The sequence below is a fragment of the Hippopotamus amphibius genome, chromosome 12 (genome assembly GCF_030028045.1).
Source record: "Hippopotamus amphibius kiboko isolate mHipAmp2 chromosome 12, mHipAmp2.hap2, whole genome shotgun sequence".
Classification (NCBI taxonomy): Eukaryota; Metazoa; Chordata; class Mammalia; order Artiodactyla; family Hippopotamidae; genus Hippopotamus; species Hippopotamus amphibius.
In genome coordinates this window covers 62,996,069-63,019,411 of record NC_080197.1, presented here as the reverse complement: position 1 = coordinate 63,019,411, position 23,343 = coordinate 62,996,069, and the positions used below count along the sequence as shown (strand labels likewise).

Genomic DNA, 23,343 nt, shown 5'->3' with positions numbered 1-23,343 from the left:
AAAAATATGCTAACAACTTAATTGAGTGAGCAAATATAAATTATTCTCAGATATAAAGCTTAATTTTTGTATTTTTGCCTACAAATAATTAGTAAATTCTGAGAAATTAACATAATCTTTAACATATTGGCGTGCAGGGGGGACTCTTACGAAAAGCAGTTACATTTCTTCTATTTGCCTGGGACAATGACCTAATGAGGTAGTTAATCATCATTGGACTGTAAAAAAAAAAAAGCCAGCTAACTATTTAACAAGAGACTAACAACAAATAAAGGAATGGACCTCTGGCTGTTGCTGTAGGATCCTAAGTCCAGGTAAGAACCTTTGAGATTCTCGAATTTCAATATTTCTTCTACGTGAGAAACTTCCAGAATTTTCAAGGAAAAAATTAGTTTTGATGGACATGATAAATATTATACATTTTATGCTGTGTGGCTTCTACACACTTTTGTTCTAAACCCTTAAAATCTATTAACTATCCCTTCTAAAGTTAGCTGAGCCTCAGGTTGATGTTTTTAAAAATACAGAAAATCAGAAACTTATAATTTAAAAATAAAGTCTGAAATCCCGTTCCTATTACTTTTTATTCAAGTGGAAGTTCGAGTCTGAAAAAATGGACCTTCTCAAAATATGCTACAAGGCAATTATTTTCACTCACTATGTAGAATTATTAGACTTACTCCCGATTTCTTTGATTCCAACTGGATAATGTGGATTGGAGAGTTAATTGGCAAGCTTCAAGAAATGCGGTGTCTCAAAGCCACTTACCCACCTCGACTTTCCTTGTTTCATATCAGGTTTGACTCAAAGGGAAGGAAAAGAAAGAGATTTTCTAGATAATTTCATCTCTGATTAAATGAGAAAAAAATTCTGCTCAGCACAGTTCCTGGCACAAATGAAGGAGTCAAAAATATTATTTCCTAAAATAGATTAGCAACAAGGATATATTTTATTTCATGGGCAATTGTATCCATTATCTTGTAATAACTTTTAATGGAGTATAATCTTTAAAAATACTGAATCACTATGCTGTACACCTGAAACTAATGTAATGTTGTAACTCAACTGTTTATCAATTGAAGTATACTTCAATAAAAAAATAGTATTTCCCTTCTACAATTCAGGAAGGTGGCTACCCTTAATTATTATTAATATTATTTAATTAAAAATTATTAAATTATTTACAGACCCATAAAAGGTCTAAGAAGTTAGTAAACACTGTTCTCCCTTTTTCCTCCCCAGTACCACAGGTACAGGGTAGAAACAGGGTCATTTGGCTTGCACTGCTTTTCTGTGATCACTCAAGCACAAAAAGCTTACACAGATAAGCCCAACTGGTGAGATTCTGCCCTGTCTTCCACCCCAATAAAAAGGGGCAGAGTTGGGCTGTTCTATTATTCAGAGAAGAGTTGCAATTCTACATCTGAATGCCTGTCTTATAGAACATTGTGGTTTATGTTACAAACTTACTGTGTCCCCCAAATTCATTTACATGTTAGCTGTTTAGAACTCTGAGAATAAAATATGCCCAGAGAAAAAAAATGCAAAAAGTCAGGCTTGAAAAGTCATGGTGATACCGAAAGTATGGTGTTTAGAGTCAACCCTGAATTGATATTTCAACCTTTTAATTGCTCTACAGTGATTTATTACAATTTAATCTTTTTCAGAAATAAGGTAAAATTGCCAACATTTCCAACTTTTTATCCGGATAGTCTTTCTGAATATGAAGGAGAGAGGTGTGACTAGTAGTCTGTCTGGGAAAGTAGTAGAAATACAGGGAAAAGGAGTGCTTATGTTATAAGGGATTTTCTCCAGTGCAGCAGCAGTGTTGGAAAGGTTATTTCAACTGGGAGTAACAACGGGACAGTATGTAAGAGGTGTGATTTGGGGCAGAATTACAAACAAGAGATGAGGAAGAACATTTCAGGTTAAGAAGAAACATATAGGTGGGCAGAGAACTTTCTTCTGGGGACAGTGGTTCCATAGGGTGGAAAGTGTTTATGGGTGTATTGAGAAATGAGACTAAAAACAAAGACTGGGTTTAGTTTGGGAAGAATATCAAATACGATGTGTGAATTTTATTTTGTATGGTACAAGGGACCTCTGAAAGATTCCAAAGATGGATATGATATGCATAGGAAAGGGAGAAGGCTGGGAGACAGGAGAATAATTTATTCAATTGCAATCAACAAGTGGTGAGATCACAGCATTCAGGAATGGTTGTTCAATAGCCAAATCAACCAACCAAACAAATAAAAAACTAAAGCTAAAGGGTGACTACCTACCTTTCAAATAACTCAGAGGATTAAGTGATAAGAATGATTTACTAACATTTAAGTCCTGAAGAAAGATACAGAAAGAGGTATTTGTGTAAAAATGACACAAAATTTATCAAAGGGCTGCCAGTGACTTTGAGACCAAACTGCTGATTCCCTCCTCCCTGCACTTCACTTAGTAAACAGGTCCAGGTATGCACGGGACACGTGCCAGAAGTGGAATAACTGGGATTCACTTAGATGTACATGAGTGTGGGCTTCCGCATTCATGCATATTTTTTTTTCCTCTTCCTTATGATTTTCTTTTTTTTTAAGAATTTTATTGAGATATAATTGACATACAATGAACTGCATATATTTAAAGTGTACCATTTGATTTTTTTTCTTATTAGTAATGTATATATGGCAATCCCAATCTCCCAGTTCCTCTCACCCCAACCCTCCTCTCACTTTCCCCCCTTGTGCATATGTTTATGTACATTCGTATATACACAGGTGATACTATCTTTAGATATTTATCATTTCTGTACTTATACATTAGCCATTCAATATGCATTATATATGTTGGTAGACATTATATATTTATAATATGGAGAATCAATAAATCCTTATTGAACGAATTAATGAATAAAAATAAAATCGATCCTCATCTTCTGTGGATTCTGTATTTGTGAATTTTCCTACTCACTAAAATGGGTTTGTAACCCCCAAATTAATACTGCTGTTCTTTCACAGTTATTCACATACCTGCAGAGAAGGGCACAAAATTTGAATACTCCCACACAAATATTCCCGGCTGAGGTTGGGCAAGATATGGCTCTGCTTTCTTGCTTTTGCTCTCATATTATAAACAAGTGACCTTTACACGGTCTACTTAGTGCCATTTTTTTCATTTGTGTGCTTTTTGTTGGCGATTTTGCTGTTAAAATGGCTCTCAGGCATGGTGCTGAATTGCTGTCCAGTGTTCCTAAATTCAAGAAAGCTGTGATGTGCCTGATGGAAAAGATGCATGAGTTGCATAAGCTTTCCTCAGGCTTGAGCTATAAAGTGCTATTGGCTACTAATTCAATGTTCATTGTCAATTATACAAATGAAATAAAGTGTCTTTAAAAGGAAGGAGACATAAAACAAGGTTATATATTGATTGGTTGACAAGAATGTTGTGACCACGGATACACAGGAACCAAACCCTGTTTTTCCCCTAGGAGCAATGTTTAGTAATTGTTGATTCAGTGTTGGCGGGAACTTTATAGAACACAACTACTGCAAAAAATGAGAATCAAATGTATATAGAACATGTATTAAGTATGTTATATAATTAGAGCCTTATTAGTAATCATATATCTATGCTTATGTGTGCTTCAATATATAAATAGATATTTTTGCTACATAAATATATATTATGGACATACGAATGAATAAGAATACATTTTCTAAACCTCAGTGAAGAACCCACTATACTACAAAAAAGAGCACATCTAAAAATTAAGTTGATTTATTTTACCAGTCTTTAAAATAGGGGCTTAATAACTCTTGCAATTTTAATCCCTCTTACATTTGACCTCAAAACTCCCCTTGTAGGAATTTTATCCTACAGAAATGATCATGCATAAGTAAAAAGAAATTTTTCTAATATGAAAAAATTAGATGCAACCTAATCTAAATTAGATCCTACTTACACATAAAACTAGGTAGATAAACTGTAGACAACACAATACTTTACAATACTAAGAAAACTGAGTAAGCCATATTAAGTACATAAAGCAGAGCAAAAAGGCAGATAACGGTAGTAATTGTTTGCTGCCATTTGTGTTTAAAAAGGAAAATATTGTGTATTTAATTAAAAATGCATATATTTCTGGACACGATTCACTGAAAGCTAATAATACTCCTCCTCAGAAAGAGAAACTGGATGACGGTTAGAGGAAGAATCTTTCCTGTATGTCTGTTTTGATCTTTTGTGCTTTCAACTTCAAATACACTTTCTCTTCAAAAATAAATGAACAGGGCTTCCCTGGTGGCACAGTGGTTAAAAATCCACCTGCCAATGCAGGGGACCTGGGTTCAAGCTCTGGTCCTGGGAGATACCACATGCTGCGGAGCAACTAAGCGCGTGTGCCACAACTACGGAGCCTGTGCTCTAGAGCCCGTGAGCCACAACTATTGAGGTCACATGCCACAACTACTGAGCCCACACGTCTAGAGCCTGTGCTCCGCAACAAGAGAAGCCCACCACAACTATAGAAAGCCCATGCACAGCAACGAAGACACAAAACAGTCAAATAAATAAATTAATTAATTAAAAAAAAATAAAAAATTAGCAAAATTAAAATAAAGTGGAATCATGGTGATGGAAAGGTCAAACACAGCCATAGTCTCTTTGCAAGGCACTTAGAGTACACTAAGCTCTTTTTAACAAATGCAAACTTTCTCTGCTTCTTGAGCCTGGTTCCAGAGGTATTTATATTTCCTCCCTGAAACCTTTTTAGGCCACTCTAATTACAATTAATTACATTATTTTTCTATTCATTTTACTTTCTACTATATGCAAGATGCTGTTTGGCATTTTGTAAAATTAGAAAGATGAATTAGACATTTATTTGCCTTGCTAAATCTTACAGTGTAGATATACAGAAAATACCATTTTATATCTAATAGGTAATTGCTAATAATGTATTTAATCCAATCTAGTGTGTGATTCTATATTACCTTATTTATTTGTTTTGTTTCCCTCCATAAATTTATCTTCCTAAATTATAATCTCACTAAGGCTGGAAATGTGTGTATATATGTGTGTTTCCCTCTTCTTTTGTGTCCCAGTGCTAAGGACATAGTAGGTCCTGAATGAATATTAGTGGAATTATTGATTGATTGATGTTGACCTTGAGGCTTTTCTCATTTCTGAATTGTTAAAGTGAAATAAATTATACCTTTTCTCCCCCAAAAGGTGACATTTTGAACGAAACATCAACAGCAATTGAAACCATTCACATGATATCTGCAGTTCAATGATGGACCAAAATCAACATTTGAGTAAGACAGCAGAGGCACAAACTTCCAAGAAAAAGAAAATTAGAAACTGCTGCAATGGATTCAAGGTGGAATAAGTTTCATGTTTTTAAACTAAAATAAAGGGAGAATTTTTATTTCAAGAAAAGGTAGCCAGTTTTTAAAAAAAAAAATTATATTTCAAAGTAGAGTTTTCGACTGAAGCATACATTAAAATGTTAACCAAACAATATCTTGATATAAATCAGTCTTCAAATCTGAAAAAGAGTATTTCTTTGGTGATATTGCTAAATAAGAATTTATTAATGTTGAAAATTTAGAAAGATTTTATCTTCTCTTCAGTTCTTGATGGGCCAGAAGATGCTTATAAATGTAATTAAAATAAAAGTAGTCTCTGTAATGGGTAACATGTAAAAAAAAAATTCTTACATTTGACCTATAAACAGAGAAGATTTATTAGTCTTGTGAATCACTTTATGGTCTTACCTATCTAATTTTTGTTTTTTTTAGAAAACAGCATTTGTTATTCTATTAACTTAAATAATATAGTCTGATGGAAAAAAAGGTCTGTAATAACAACTAAAAGACCTGGCCCAAAGACCTAGTTGATGACTTAAGAAAGTCATTTAATTTTTCCATATGCAAGTGGGTAAAAGTGATAATCCTGTATCTTGCTTTTGTCACAACATGGTGAGACACTGAACGATATAGACTGTACTGTGATTTTGACAGACGGGAAAAAGCAATTCTTGAGCACAGCGTTAAGGAAACCAAGACTCAGTGAAATCGAGAAGTTTGCATGAAGTCATCTAGGTTGTAAATGGAAAACTCCTGAAACTAAATCAAAGCCTTTAAACCCCCAAAGAGAAGATTAAAGGAAATGAAAAAATCAACCAGGGCTGACTTTGGTCAATATTTAAAATATTTTCCTCAAAGTTATAGTTTTATCTAGCTGAATACAGACCAGAGATCAGACTCAACTGCAATCATGTTGTATAAGATCTGTTTTACCTTTGTCCAGGGAACATGAAGTCTGTTTGTTTTTCAAAGATTATTGGTAAAGTCAATTCTAATGAAATATTTAAGTAATATTTAAGCGGAAAAGCAGTCACCAGGAGAAGGTACTGGCTAATGCAACTGGACCACGTTCTATTGCCTAGAGGTAGCATGGTGTGCTGGATTATTTTGCTTTTAAACATAGAGGGTCACAGTGATTTTATTTGCACATGCGTTCAAGGTGACAACAAACAAGCTGATGCAAATAAAATTGCTTGGGTAGTCTCTTGCAGCATATTTGGAGAAGAGCTTAGAGACAGCAAGTTGTCAGTGTGTATAAAGTATGTTAATCGCAGCCCAATAATAAAGAACAGAGAAGCAATAACAATAACAGTATACTGAGTACCTACTATATGCAAGACACTGTTCTAGTGTTTTAGTTCTAATAGTGGATTTATTCCTTACCACAATTCAGTCAGCCATATACTATTATCTCCCTTTTACAGATGAAAAAAAAAAAAAACGTAGAGGGTGAATGACTTTCTCTAGGTCCCTAGGCTGGAAAGTGGTGGAGCCAAGGTCTGAAATTAAGCAGTCTTATTCCAAGTCCCATGAGCTCAATTGTATGCCATGTTGCTAAAGTACCTGTGGGTTTTCATAATATGAGTACCCACAAGATGTTCTGATAAGCACAGATTTGTAAGTGGGCTATTTAATAACCTTCCTCATTCTATACTTCTAAAAGTTCCCCTTTATACCAAATAATTCAGTTTCAAGCAAGCATATGTGCCTGCACACACACAAATACACATGTTGTTACTGATGTGGGTATACAGGCTCAGCAGGTCGAAATGTGTAAAAGCGCAAATAGATGATTTAAAATAACACCAGCATAGTTTGATTATTTCTTACCCCTTTCCTTCAATTTTTGAACTGAACTAAGTAGGTTATGTAAATCCTGCCAGTACATTGCTCATCTTTACACTTGCCATTTCTGTGCTTCAGATTTCTTGTACTGCTGCGTTGTAATGAAAATTATTCAGAAACACAGAAGTAATGCATCATCATCAAAAAACATAAATAATAGGGCAAAAGTTCTCCCAGTCTACTTCCATTCCCACCCCTCCCCTTCCAAAAATCATTAGCATAACGATCCCATCTGTAACCACCAACAGTATCCCTATCCCACAGTTTTATTCTGCTAACCTTCCTCTGGCCTGTTAGACTTTTTGCTATTTCTCAAGATGTGAAGTGCACTTCTGACTTGGAGAAGCTTGCACTTGCTGTTTCCTCATTTGAAATGTTCGACTTCCAGTTATCTTGTACTTTCATCTCATTCTAATCTCTATTTAAACGTTACCTCATCCCTGACTGCCTCATATAAAATAACATTTCCTATCCATAACTCTTGAACCAAATTGACTTTTCTTCATAGCATTTATCACCACCTGACACTGACACACAAATGCACATATATGTATAGGTGTGTGTGCATATGTATGTCTTTAATAGAATAAAACAACACAAATGTATCACAGTTTTGTAATAATCATACAATTCTGAAGTTGAGAAGTCTGAAATTGGTCTCACTGAGCTAAAATCAAGGTGTTGGCAAGGCTGTGTCCTTTCTGGAGACTCTAGAAGACAATTTATTTCCTTGTCTTTTCCAACTTCTGGAAATTGCCCAAAGTTCTTGACTAATAACTCTCTTCCATATTCAAAGCTAGTGATGGTCAGTCAAGTATTTCTCACATTGCATCACATTGACGTCAACTTTTCTGCTCCCTCTTCCACATTTAAAGGACCCTTGGGATTGCATTGAATTAAGCAGGCTAATAGAATCACCTATTCAGGGTCATCTGATTAGCAACCTTAACTCCATTTGCAACCTTAATAGCCTCTTGTGATGTTACCTAACATATTCACAGGTAGGCAGAGTAATGGCACACAAAGATGTCCAGATCCTAATCTCCAAAACCTGTAAATATATATATTTTCTCCTAGAGGAAGTCATTTGCCCTCTCTGTATCTAAGTTTTTTCATCTGTGAAAGAGAAATAATAGCATCTGGCTGACAGAATTATGGTGAGGAACAAATCCACTAATAGAAGTAAAATACAACGTCTGGCATATAGTAAATGCTCCATAAATGCTAGCTACTATTATTTTTATTGCTTCTCTGGTCTTTTTATTATTGGTCAGCAATGAACATACTTTATACACACTGCCAGCTTGTTAACTTGAAACTCTTCTCCAAACATGCTGCAAGGGACCATGGAGGCAATCTTACTTGCTTTGGCCAGGTTGTTGTCACCTTGCTATGCATGTGGGAATGAAATCACTGTCCAGCACATTGAGATGTAAAGTTGGGAGGCTGATTTGAGGGCTCTCTTCTTTATTTATGTAGGTGATAATCACTATGAAATTCCTTTTTAATATTGTAGTTGTATATACTGTATGGTTTTGTACTTTGTGATTTCATTTTTGCCTTGAGATATTTTCTAAATTCCTATTTGAGTTCTTTGACCTGTTGTTGTTCAAGAGGGTGTGGCTTAATTTTCACATATTTGTGAATTCTCCAGTTTTTCTCCTGCTACTGATTTCTAGTTTCATTCAATTGTGGGTAAAAAGGATACTTGGGATGATATCAGTCTTCTTAGATTTGTTAAAACTTATTTTGTGGCCTAACATGTGACATATCTTGGAGAAAGATGTGTGTGCATTTAAAAGGAATGTGTATTTCCCTGTTGTTGGGTGGAACATTTTGTGTATGTCTTTTAGGTCAATTTGGTCTATAGTGTTCTTTGAGTTATCCATTTCCTTATTATTTCTATCCACTATTTAAAATAAGGTATTAAAATCTTCTACTATTATTGTATTGCTGTTTATTTCTCCCTTCTGCTGTGTCAGTATTTGCTTTATATATTTAGGTACCCTGATGTTGGGGATAGAAAGAGAGAGAGAGAGAAAGAGAGAGAGAGAGGGATATTTATTGTCTTCATGGTCAATTGACCCTTTTATCATTATATAATGTCCATTTTTGTCTCTTGTGACATTTTTTACTTGAAGTCTATTTTGTCTGATATAAGTACAACCAACCCTGCTCTCTTTTAATTACCAGTTGCATGAAATATCTTTTTCCATCACTTCATTTTCAGTCTTTGTGTGTCTTTAGATCTAAAGTGAGTTTCTTATACATAAGGCATAGTTTAGTCTTGTTTCTTTTTAATTTTTATTTTTTTAATTGAAATATAGTTAATTTACAATACTATATTAGTTTCAGGTGTATGGCATAGAGACTCAGTATTTTTACAGACTATACTACACTAGAACTTATTACAAGATAATGGCTATAATTCCCTGTGCTATACCTTATATCCTTGGTGCTTGTTTATTTTATACATAGAAGTTTGTATCTCTTAATCCCATACCCCTAATGTGTGCCTCCTCCTTTTCCCCTCCCCACTGGTAACCACTAATTTGTTTTCTATATCTGTGAGTCTGTTTGCTATATACATTTGTTTGTATTACTTTTTAGATTCCACGTATAAGTGATATCATACAGTATTTATCTTTCTTTGTCTGACTTATTTCACTAAGCACATTTTCTAGGTTCATCCACATTGCTATAAATAGAAGATATTCATTCTTTTTAATGGCTAAGTAATATTCTATTTTGTGTGTATGCATGTATATATATGTATATATATACATCTTCTTTATCTATTTATCCGTCGATTGACATGGGTTGCTTCAGTATCTTCACCATTGTAAATGGGGATACTATGAGCATTGGGGTGCATATATCTTTTTGAATTAGTGTTTTTGATTTTTCCAGATATATACTCAGGATTGGAATTGCTGGATCATATGTTAGTTCTATTTTTAGTTTCTTGAGTAACCTCCATACTATAAATGGCTGCACCAATTTACATTCCCACCAACAGTACAGAAGTGTTCCCTTTTCTCCACTTCTTCACCAGCATTTATTATTTGTAGACCTTTTGATGCTAGCCATTCTGACAGGTGTGAGGTGATATCTCATTGTTGTTTTGATTTGCATTTGTCTAATAATTAGTGATATTGAGTAGCTTTTCATGTGCCTGTTGGCCATCAGTATGTCTTTTTTGGAAAAATGTCTGTTTAGATCTTCTGCCAATTATTTAATTATTTTTATATTAAGTTGTATGAGCTGTTTATATATTTTTAATGTTAACCCCTTGCCAGTCATATTATTTGCAAATAACTCCAATTCCATAGGTTGTCTTTCCTTTTCATCCATGGTTTCCTTTGCTATGAAAAAGCTTTTAAGTTTAATTAGGTCTCATTTGTTTATTTTTACTTTAATTATTTTTGCGTTAGGAGACAGAACCAAAATAAAAAATGTCGCTACAATTTATGTCAAACAGTGTTCTGCCTATGTTCTCTTCTAGGTGTTTTATGGTTTCAGGTCTCACATTAAGCTCTTTAATCCATTTTGAATTTTTTTTTTGTATGTGATGTGAGGAAATGTTTTCACCTCATTGTTTTGCGTGTAACTGCACATTTTTCTCAGTCCCACTTGTTGAAGAGACTGTCTTTTCTCCATTGTATATTCTTACCTCCTTTGTTGTAGATTAATTGACCATAGGTAATGGGGTTTATTTCTGGGCTGTGTATTCTTTTTTAAAATTTTTTGAAAGACTTTTTAAAAATTAATTAATTAATTAATTTGGCTGTCTTGAGTCTTTTAGTTGTGGCACACAGGCTCTTCATTGCAGCATGCAGCATCTTCTGTTGCAGCAAGTGGGCTCTTCATTGTGACATGCAGGCTTCTTTCTAGTTGTGGCATGCAGGCTCCAGAGTGCATGGGTTCAATAGTTGAGGCACATGCGCTTAGTTGCCCCATGGCATGGGAGATCTTATTTCCCAGTCAGGGATCAAACCTGTGTCCCCTGCATTGGAAGCTGGATTCTTAACCCCTGACCATGAGGGAAATTCCTGGGCTCTCTATTCTGTTCCATTGATGTATGTGTCTGTTTTTGTACCAGTACTAGGTTGTTTTAATTACTGTAGCTTTGTAGTATTGCCTAAATCTGGGAGAGTGAGACCTCCAGCTTTGTTCTTTTTTCTCAAGATTGCTTTGGCAAATCAGGGTCTTTTGTGGTTCCATATGAATTTTAGAATTACTTGTTCTAGTTCTGTGAAAAATGTTACCAGTATTTTGATACAGATTACATTAAATCTGTGAATTGGGTAATATGGAAATTTTAAGAATATCAATTCTTCTAAACCAAGATCAAAGGATATCTTTCCATTTCTTTGTATCATCTTCAATTTCATCAGTGTTTTAAAGTTTTCAAAATGTAGGTGTTTCACCTACTTGGTTAAGTTTATTCTTGGGTATTTTATTATTTTTGATGGAATTTTTTTACTCTCTTTTTCAGGTAGTTCATTATTAGTATATAGAAAAGCAACAGATTTCTATATGCTAATATTATATTCTGCCACTTTGCTGAATTCATTTATTAGTTCCAACAGTTTTTGAGTGAAGACTTTAGGGTTTTATATATAAAGTATCATGTAATCTGCAAATAGTGACAGTTTTACTTCTTCCCTTCCAATTTGGATGCTTTTATTTCTTTTTCTTGTCTGATTGCTATGGCTAGGACTTCCAATACTATGTAAAATAGAAGAGGCAAGAGTAGATATCCTTGTCCTGCTCCTGAATTTAGAGGAAAAGCTTTCACCTTTTCACCATTAAGTATGATGTTAGCTGTGGGTTTGTCATAGATGGCCTTTATTATGTTGAGATATGTTCCCCTTATACCCACTATATTGAGAGTTTTTATCATGAATGGAAGTTGAATTAAACCACAAAGGAAGAAACAAAAAGAAGAAAAAATGTACAGAGAAGAGCTACATAAACAACCGGAAAACAAGTAATAAAATAGCAATAAGTACATACCTATCGATAATTACTTTAAGTGTTCATGGACTAAATGTTCCAATTAAAAGACATAAGGCAGCTTATTAGATAAAAAAAAAAGACCCTTCTATAAGCTGCTTAAAAGCGACTCACTTCAAAGCTAAAGACACACACAGACTGAAAAGTGAGGAAAAGGAAAAAGATATTTCATGCAAATGAAAGCAACAAGAAAACAGGGGTAGCAAGACAAAATAGACTCTAAAATAAAGACTATAACAAAGGCAAATATAAGGGCATTATATAATGATAAAGCAATCAATATAAGAAGAGGATTTTATACTCATTAGCATATATGTACTCAATACAGGAGCACCTAAATATATAAAGCAAATATTAACAGACATAAAGGGAGAAATTGACAATAATACAATAGGAGTAGGGGATTTTTAACACCCCATTTACATCAATGAACAGATCATTCAGGCATAAAATCAATAAGGTAACAGTGGTCTTAAATGACACAATAGACCAACTACACTTAATAGATATTTGTAGGAGATTATATTCAAAAACAGCAGAGTACATATACTTTTTGAGTGCATGTAGAACATTCTCCAGCAGCGATCACATGCTAGGCCACAAAATAATTCTGAGCAAATTTAAGAGGATAGAAATTATATCAAGCTTTTTTTTTCTGACCACAATGGTGTGAAGCTAGAAATTAACTACAGGAAAAAAAGAGGGAGAAATAACAAACACGTGGAAACTAAACAACATGCTACTATAAAAACCAATGGAACAATGAAGAAATCAAAGAGGAAATCAGAAAATACCTCAAGACAAATGAAAATGGAAACACAACACTCAAAAATCTATGGCATGCAGTGAAAGCAGTTCTAATAGGGAAGTTCATAGCAGTACAGGCCTTCCCCAAGAAACAAGGAAAATCTCAAATAAACAACCTAACCTACCATCTAAAAAAATTTGAAAAAGAAGAACAAACAAATCCCAAAGACAGCAAAAGGAAGGAAATGATAAAGATCAGAGAGGAAATAAATAAAATAAGGGTCAAAAAAAATAGAAAAGATCAATAAAATCAAGAGCTTTTTTAAAAAAAGATAAACAAAATTGATATAACTTTAGCCAGGATCGTCAAGAAGAGAGTACCCAAATAAACAAAACAAGCAATAAAAGAGGAGAAATAACAATCAATATAACAGAGATACAAGAAATCATAGGAGAATACTATGAATAGTCATATGCCAATAAGTTGGATAACTTAGAAGAAATGGACAAATTTCTAGAAACATACAATCTGCCAAGGCTGAATCAAGAAGAAAAAGACAATTTGAACAGACCAATCAGTAACAATGAAATTGAATTTGTAATAATAATAATAATAATAAAAATTCCCAGCAAACAGAAGTCCAAAACTGAATGGCTTCATCAGGGAATTCTACCAAACATACAAAGAAGAACTAGTAACTATACTTCTCAAACTATTCCAAAAAATTGAAGAGAATTGAAACACTCTCAAATTCATTCTCTAAGGCACCAATTACTCTGATACCAAAACCAGACAAAGACACTGCAAAAAAAGAAAATTACAGACCAATATCTTTGATGAATATAGATGCAAAAACCCTGAACAAAATATTAGCAAAGTGAATCCAACAATGTATAAAAAGGATCATTCACCATGATCCAATTGGATTTATCCCAGGGATGCAAGGATGATTGAATATATACAAATCAATCAATGTGATATATCACATTAACAAAAGGAAAAATAAAAATCACATGCTCATCTCAATAAACATAGAAAAAACATCTGTTTTTTAAAAAAAGCATTCAGCCCCCTCATATCTTTTGATTAGGGAGTTGAACCATTTACATTTAAAGCAATTATTGATAAGGAAGGATTTAGTATTGCCACATGTTCATTGTTTTCTGATAGCCTTGCATTTCTTTTGTCTGTCTTTTCCTCTCTTATTACCTCCCCTTGTGTTTTGTTGATTTTTGTGTGTGTTGTTATGTTTTGATTCCTTTTTTATTTTTCTTTTGTGTAAATCTTGTATTTTTTTAGTGTGTAGTTAGTGTGGGGCATACATAAAATATCTATAGTTATAGCAGTCTTTTAAAGCTGATAACAACTTAAATTCAACAGCACACAAAAACTCTACATTTTAACTTCTCCTCCACATACTTTACATTATTGTTGCCAGTTTTCATCTACTTATATTGTCTATTTTTTAAAATATTTTGTTACAGTTATTTTAAAATATTTTTGTCTTTTAACTTTTATACTAGAATTATAAGTGATTTACCCACTACTTATAGTAATACAGTATTTTTTGTTTGTCTCTCTATGTACCTTACCACAAGTTTTATGCTTTCTTATGCTATCATGTTGCTGTCTAGTATTCTTTTATTTCAACTTGAGGAACTCCCTTTAGTGTTTCTTGTAAGGGAGGTTTAGTGCTGATGATCTCCCTTAGCTTTTGTTTGTTTGGGAAAATTATCTTATTTCATTTTATTTTATATTTTTTTGGCCATGCTGCTCAGCACGTGGGATCTTAGTTCCCCAACCAGGGATCAAACCCATGTCCCCTGCAGTGGAAGCATGGAGTCTTAACCACTGGACCACCAGGGAAGCCCTTGTCTGGGAAAGTCTTGATCTCTCTTTCACTTTTAAAGGTTTCCTTTGCTCAGTATAGTATTCTTGCCTGGTAGAATTTTGTTTTGTTTTCTGGTTTTCTTTTTTCCCAGCACTTTGAATATATCATCCCATTTCCTCTGGCTTGTAAAGTTTCTGCTGAAAAACTTGCTGTTAGTCTTCTGGGGGTTCCTTTTCATGTAACAAGTTGCTTCCCTCTTGATTCTTAAAAAATTCTCTCTTTATCTTTGATTTTTAATTATTTAATTATAATGTGCCTTGGTGTGGCACATTCATATAGATATTCTTAAATTATTTATTATTTTTTCTTCCAGCATTCATATATATTTAAATGATTAACTAAGAAAATGATTTATGTCAAAAGAAGTTTATTTTTTTATAAAGCACTTTAAAATTTGTAAGTACTAAAGCTAATCACATAGGCAACTACCAGGATATCACCAAAAGCTAGGGATTGTGACAGTGAATATGTAGAATTTGGCTGAAATGAATCAAATAAAAATGCATGGAAATAAACAGAAAATAAAAATGATAGACTCTGTAAAAATGCAAAAGGAATTAACCATACGATGTTTATTTATCCAAAGTGAATTTTAAGGGAATACAATTACCTATAATTAGTAAATAATAGAAAAGAGAAGAAAGATATCAAACATCAAAATTTAAAACAAAATGAAATAAAAGAGATGCAGATTTACAAAGACAAGGAAATATTTTTTAAAGTATAAGATTAATATTTAATAAAAATAAATCTTTGGTCTGGGTATTAGACAAGTGCTTTATAATTTTTTCACTCTATAATACACTCTATAATACATGTTTCTAACTCAGTTATGATATGTCTTACAGAGGTGGTAGGAAGAGCTTTGGCACTCAACACTCTTCCTGTTATTTCACTAATGCAGAGAACAATCTATGTTATTGGAGAGTGTGAATGGAACAAAGTTTCAGAAACATCATGTTAAAAAAAGAAAAAGGATAAATCTATAGTGGTCTTCCAAATTCTATACATGTTTGGTGCATTGACAAACATTCACAAAAGTGTCTGTGAACTCACAAACATAATTTCTTTTGAAGCTTGCAGGGACTCTATAAAATAAATGTTAAGTATTATGTATTATCTTTTAATGGATTAGGAAACTGAAGTTCAGTGAATTGTGTAACTTTTTCATCTTTGTTAGTTAGTAAGTTAAAAAGAAGACAACTGGATCTAGACTCTCTGATTGCAAAATACATTCTTTTTTCTTGCATCACATGCACAGCAGGTAACCCATGAATAATTTTCTACTTTTGCCAAGAAGAAAACAGTGCAGTAGGTGGGGATTATCAGAATAAAGAAGGGGAAAATTATGAGATATGAAATCCAGGTATGAAATAAAGCCAGGTAAAAAAGAGATATAATGTATCTTGAACCCAGTTTTTCAAAAACATACCAATAAATTGTATTCCAACCTTGTCTGAAAGTAGTGTATTAATCTATAAGACCTACCTTCATTTCAAAATTAAACTAAATCTTATGGAAGTTGAAATATAATAACGACATTCACAAAGCATTCTAGCTAGGAATTCTTCTAAGTAATTATACAATTTAAAGATGATAGGGAAACAATCAATTTATCTCAGTAATGCAAATAACAGAGTAATTTTAGATTACAAATATTCTGAAATTAGGGCTTATGAGTAGGTAACAGAATCATGGTAAAGTGAGAGTCTACTTTTTTCTGTCCCCTTCAATCTACAACCAGTAAAACATCCACAGCTGAACAAAAGTAAATCTGCACAACACACCAGGACACCAGAAAATTCCACACATCTGTACATTCAAAGTTGAGTGGACTGGAATATATAGAGGAGGTGGAATTGGGGGACAGCAGAGGGGGTTCCTATGATCCAGACTTCCATTCATGACTGCCGAGCCTGCAGCCTCAGAGAACCTAATAGCATCAGGAGAGGCAGTACACAGTTCCAGCCTCCCAGGCATAGCCGTGCCTGCAGCCATAGGAAATTGGGCAGCAGTGGCAACAGGGCCTGCTACAGTTTCCTCTAGTCTGGGAGGTGCCCATAACTATGGGCCATACCTCCCACCCACAGTAGGTGCACCCATGAATCTGACAACTCTGAACACAGCACTTGTGACCCTGGCTTCCAATCCACCCTTTCCCTCCCTCTGTGGTGAAGGAGGCTGTGACTCAGGAGATCTTGGAACAATGGACACATCTGCCATACCAGTGACATAGGTGGTGACAATGGCAGCAGCAAGGCACCAAAAACCCCAGAGTCACAAGCAGTGGCAGTGAAGGCATCAAGCTACAACTTTGACAGAGGTGTTGGAGGGTGAAAAATGCTCACTCTTAAATATACCAGAGGCAGCTCAGGTAAGAGTAACCAAAAACTTGTGCTATACTGTCACCTACTGAAAAACAGAAGAAAGTCCTCTAATTTATAACCTGCTGAATCATTAGAATCAAGTTTTTTTAAAAAGCTTTGCCTAAAGAAGAAAGGTGTTCACTATTTCAAGTGTGATGGCAGAGGAAAACTCATTAAGCACTGTGAAGAACCACAGTTACACTGAACCACAAAAAGGTGACAATTCTCCAGAAACCAAACTTAAAGTCATGGAATATTGTGATATAACCAATAGAGAATTCAAGATTTCTGTGTCATGAAGAAACTCAGTGAACTACAAAAAACTCAGAAAGGCAGTTCAACAAGCTCAGGAGTAAAATTAATGAACAGAGGGAATACTTTACCAAAGAGATTGAAACCCTAAAAAACTCTAAAAAAAAAAAAAAAAAAAACCTCTTTAAAAAAAAGGAGAAATTCTGGAGCTGAAAAAATCAATAAACAAGATGAAAAATGAATTAATAAGCACTGAAAATAGAACAGGCTATATGGAGGAGAGAATTAGCAAGCTCAGAGGTAGAAACGATACAGGTAAGAGAGGAGAGAGAATTAACATCTAACTAAATGAGGAAATTCTTTGGAAACTATCTGACTCTTTTTAAAGAGAAATATTAGAATAACAGGCATCCCAAAATAAGAGAGAGGGAGAAGGGAGCAGAGTTTATTTAAAGAAATAATAGCTGTGAACTCCACAAACCTGGGTAGAAATTGGGAATGCAAGTCCATGAAACTAAGAGAATACTTAATCACTTCAATACAAAAAGACCTTCTCCAAGACACATTATATTAAAACTATCAAAAGTCAGTGACATAAAAGACTTTTAAAGGCAGCCAGGGAAAAAATGGATGTTAACCTATGAAGGAACAAAGATTTCTTATCAGAAACTCTACAGGCTGGGAGAGAATTGAATAATTTTTTAAATACTGAAAGAAAAAACTGTCTGCCAAAAATACCCTATCCAACAAAGTTATCTTTCACATATGAAGGAGAAATCAAGACTTTTCCAGACAAACAAAAGTTGAGGGAGTTCATCAACACTAGACCTGCCTTATGAGAAATGTTCAGAGGAGGTCTTTTACCAGAAACAAAATGGCAAAAATATGCAAAACTTTGAGTAAAGTGATAAATAGAACCAGAAAATTGCAACTATATATTTGAATAGGTTTTTAAACACTTTATTATGGCATAAAGCTTAAAGAAAAAAAATAGTAAAAATAACTATAGCAATAACAAACTCACAACATAAAAAGGGATAGTTTGAGACAACAAAAACATAAAAGTTGACGAGGAAAAGGATAGACTTGTACAGGTAAATGAAGACAAGGTACTACCAGCAGAAAAAGATTATTTTATCTATGAGATATTTTATACAAACTTCATAGTAACCATGAAACATAAATCTAGAGCAGAGACACAAAACATAAAAAAGAGGAAACAAAATATGAATTCTCCAAAAATTCAAAAAAGATATAATACCTATCCTTCTCAAAGTCTTCCAAAAAAATTGAAGAGGGGAGAACACTTTTGACTAATTTTATGAGGCCAATATTACCCTGATACCAAAACCAGGCAAGGATGACACAAAAAGAAAACAGATCAATCCCTTATGTTCATAGATGCAAAAACCCTCTATGAAATATTAGCAAACTGAATATAACAATACGCTAAAAAGATCCTATACTATGATCAAGTGGTTTTTATTCTAGGGATGCAAGGATGGTTCAACCTCTGCAAATCAATCAATGTAATACACCACATTAAAAAATGAAGATTAAAAATTATACCACTATCTCAATAGATGCAAAAAAAAACATCTTTTTTTGCAAGATTCAACACCCATTTATGATAAAAAATCCTAAACAAAAATTGGTATAGAAGAAACATACTTCAACATAATAAAGGCCATAAATGACAGACCCACAGGTAACATCATAATCATTAGTACAAAACTGAGAGTTATCCTTCTAAGATCAGGAACAAGACAAGAATGACCACTTTTACCACTGCTATTCAACATAAAGTATTGAAAGTCCTAGCCAGAGCATTTAGGCAAAAAGAGGATCCAAACTGAAAAAGAAAAAATAAAACTGCTGCCATTTATGGATGACATAATTTTATATATAGAAAACCCTAACAACTCTTCCAAAATGCTAGTAGAAATAATAAACATATATAGTAAAGTTCCAGGATACAAATCAATACACAAAAATCTTTAGTGTTTCTATATGCTAACAAAAGAGCTAGCTGAAAAAGAAGAAAACAATCCCATTTACAATTTCAACAAAAAGAAGAAAACACCTGGGAATAAATTTAAGCAAGGAGGCTAAAGATATGTACACTGAAAACTCTAAAACATTGTTGAATGAAATTGAAGACAACATAAAAAAATAGAAAAATATTTTGTGCTGATGAATTGGAAGAATTAACATTGTTAAAATGTCCATATTATCTAAAACAATCTATAGATTCAATGCAATTCCTATCAAAATCCTAATGATATCTTTCACAGAAATAGAACCAAAGAATCCTAAAATCTGTATGGAACCACAAAAGACTAGCTAAAGCAATGCTGATAAAAAAGAACAAAGCTTGAGGTATCACACTCCCTAATTTCAAAGTATATTACAAAACTGTAGTATGTAAAACAATATAGTATTTAAAAAATACATAGATCAATGTAACAGAATTGAGAACCCAGAAATAAACCCACACATATACAGATAACTGACTTATAACAAAGGAGAAAATAACATACTGAAGAAAGGGTAGTCTTTGAAGTAAATGGTTTTGGAAACACTGGAAAGCCACATGTAATGACACTAGACCACTACCTCATACCATACAGAAAAATCAACTCAAAACGGATCAGAGTTAAATGTAAGAACTGAAACCATAAAACTCCTAGAAGAAAAGATAGGCAATACACTCTTTGGCATTGGCCTCAGCAATAACTTTCTGGCTATGTCTCCTCAGTCAAGGGAAACAAAAGTAAGAATAAACAAATGGGACTCTATCAAACTAAAGACCTGCCTAGCAAAGGATACCACCAACAAAATGAAAATACAACCTACTGAATGGGAGGAGATATTTGCAAATCATATGTCTGATAAGGGGCTAATATCCAAAATATATAAAGAACTCATAGAACTTAACAGCAACAAAAAACTTGATTAAAAAAAAAATGGGCAGAGGAGCTGAATACATATTTTTCCAAAGAAGACATACAGATGGCCAGCAGGCACATTGAAAGATGTTCAACATCACTAATTATCTGGGAAATGCAAATCAAAACCACAATGAGATATCACTTTATACCTGTCAGAATGGCTATCATTAAAAAAAAAGCAACAACAAATAAAAAATGTTGGCAAAGATATGGAGAAGAAGGAACCCTTCTGTACTGTTGGTGGGAATGTAATTCTACGGAAAACAGGGTAGAGATTCTTCAAAAAGTTACATATAGAACTATCATATGACCCAGCAATTCCACTCCTGGGTATTTATCTGAAGAAAACAAAAACACTGATTCAAAAAGATATATGTACCCTTACGTTCATTGCAGCATTATTTTCAATTGCCAAGATATGGAAACAACCTAAGTGTTCATGGATAGAGGAATAGATAAAGACGGTGTTGTATACATATAGAATTGAATACTACTCAGCCATTAAAAACATGAAATCTTGCCCTTTGCAACAACATAGATGGACCTTGAGGGTATTATACTAAGTGAAATAAATCAGATGGAGAAAAACAAATACCATATAATTTAACTCATATGTTGAATATGAAATACAAACAAACTAAAAAACAAAATAAATGAACAAACCAAACAAAACAGAAGCAAACACTGTGGGCACAGAGAACAAAGTAGTGGTTACCAAAGGGAAGTGGGTGCAGGGCAGACAAAATTGGTAAAAGGGGACACTAAGTTTTTAATGGTGGGCATGCTGTAGTATATAGTAGAAATATAATGTTGTACACATGAAACTTACATAGTGTTATAAAATATAATATTATAAACCAGTTACCTCAAAAAGAAGATTAATTAAAGGACTGTAAAACTTGAAAGGCAAAAGAGATGTTAGAGGTAGTTTTCAAGAAGTTGTTGAAAGCAAGGGAAGATCAAATGCAATTTACAGTATTCAGTCAAAATAATTTTGCATCCCAGTTAAGCTAAAAGAACGTCCTTATATCATTGACATGAAAAATAAACATGTTTTAAAAAGTAAGAGCTCTGAGAATAATAATGTGAAAACAATGAAGCAACACATATTTGATGAGTGTAAACACTCATCCTATGTTTGCCTGACTTCTTACCATTGCTAAGAATACTAACTTATTAAAGATATTTCAAATACAAAATCAGTTAATCAATAATGATTTGATTTTGGTTCTGACTCAATTCATAGAATCAAAGTAAAGCTTTTGAAAGTTCACTCTTCAAAGGTGAAATTTCTAATATTATTGTAAACACTATCATATATTTAACTTAAAAATTCAACATTAATACTAAAATATATTTTCTTGTGGTGCTCATACAAATACAAATTTTACTGGACCATGAGTGTTACAGTAAAAAACAATTTACTAAAACAAACAAAAATACAATGGAGCAGAATGTTTTTAGAACTGATTAAAATGCATTTATAATCCATAATTGTGTCCAGTCTGAGATAGTCTACCAATTGAATTGAAGCTGACATTATCAACAGTTACATATGTATGTGATTAATTGAATATAAAGTTTTGGGAAGAAACTGATCTTGGTTATAAAAACAAGTGTACTTCAATGATATTGGATATATTTGTAAATTAATTCTGTAAATTATCACTGCACTTTCCTCAAAATAGATTTGCATTCTTTAATTAAAGCATTTAATGAAGAGTCAAAAACTTCCATTTTTAAAACTTTTTGTGTATTGCAATTATTGAAATCGCAATTTTTGCAAACAGAATGTAAAGAGCTGAGCAAATTAATTGGTTAAAGATCATATAATGTACAAAATGTAAGTTTGTTATTCTGATATTGTGTTTTAGAATATCTTTACATATGGAAAAATTATTTTAATACATGTCCTCTTTTAATTGGGTAAACGTATATTCTGTATCTGAATAAAAATAACTGAATATACCTATAAGTTTCCAGCAACAAAAACTGGCAAATGTAAAAGAAAAATAAATTTTTTTATATTGTTTTCAGGAAAGATACTCTAAAGAGGCAAAAATGATAGCACCTGTGATATTTAGAATAAAAAATGTACATAGGTAAATATTTTAAAAAAGGAATTGAGAATATTTCCACTTAGCACAATTTGCTGTGGGCTTATTAAAGGAATATTTTCTTCATTAAAAATATTATGATCTACAGAGAAGTCAGTTGAAATGTTGACAGTTTCAAAGTCAGTAATCATAAAAAGCAATTTTGATGAAGATTTCCAATAATTTTATTAATAAACTAAAATGTTTAATAATAATTTGAAAATTATCCTTCAGAAAAATAACAGTGACATAATAATGGAGACAGATATTCATAAGAAACTGAATAAAACATATGGGTATACGTGGATACATGCTGGTATACATAAAAATGTACCAATATATCCACCAAGAATCATTATACTGTGTGTTATTTTTAAATACCAAAGTAAGCAATGAAAAGAAAAAAATTTAATATTTCCTTCCATGTACTTGGGTATGTGTTTTTTATTTGAAAAGAATTTTATTTGAAAAATAATAACAAGCAATTTATTGATCAAGAAAATTTCAAAAAAATGTTCTAAGCTTAATTGTTTTTACCACCCATTTTGCTCTAAAAAGTATTCCAGTTTATATGATAAATTATATATTTACACTAGGTATAAGATAGATACAAACTAAATTCCTACTAGGGAACATAAAGCTTCACTAAAGATGTGTTATTGAGGTGGATATTAAAGAGTTGAACTCATGGAAACAGAGCATAGAATGGTGGTTGCTAGGAGCATAGGGTAGGGGAAATTGGGTGATGTTGGTCAAAGGATGTAAACTTTCTGTTATAAGATACGTGAGTTTTGGGGATCTAGTGTTCAGCA

At 33.1% G+C, this 23,343-nt stretch overlaps 1 protein-coding gene across 1 annotated transcript in view; it reads left to right on the top strand.

Annotated features, from left to right (window-relative positions):
* Nucleotides 1-258: 258 nt before the first annotated feature.
* Nucleotides 259-23,343, top strand: part of SLCO1B3 (solute carrier organic anion transporter family member 1B3) — a 69,440-nt gene continuing 46,355 nt past the window's right edge. The window contains exons 1-2 of the mRNA XM_057702595.1: nucleotides 259-314; nucleotides 5,224-5,374. Coding sequence (XP_057558578.1) covers nucleotides 5,285-5,374 — 90 coding nt within the window. The 5' untranslated portion in view covers nucleotides 259-314; nucleotides 5,224-5,284. The remainder of the gene's footprint in view (nucleotides 315-5,223; nucleotides 5,375-23,343) is intronic.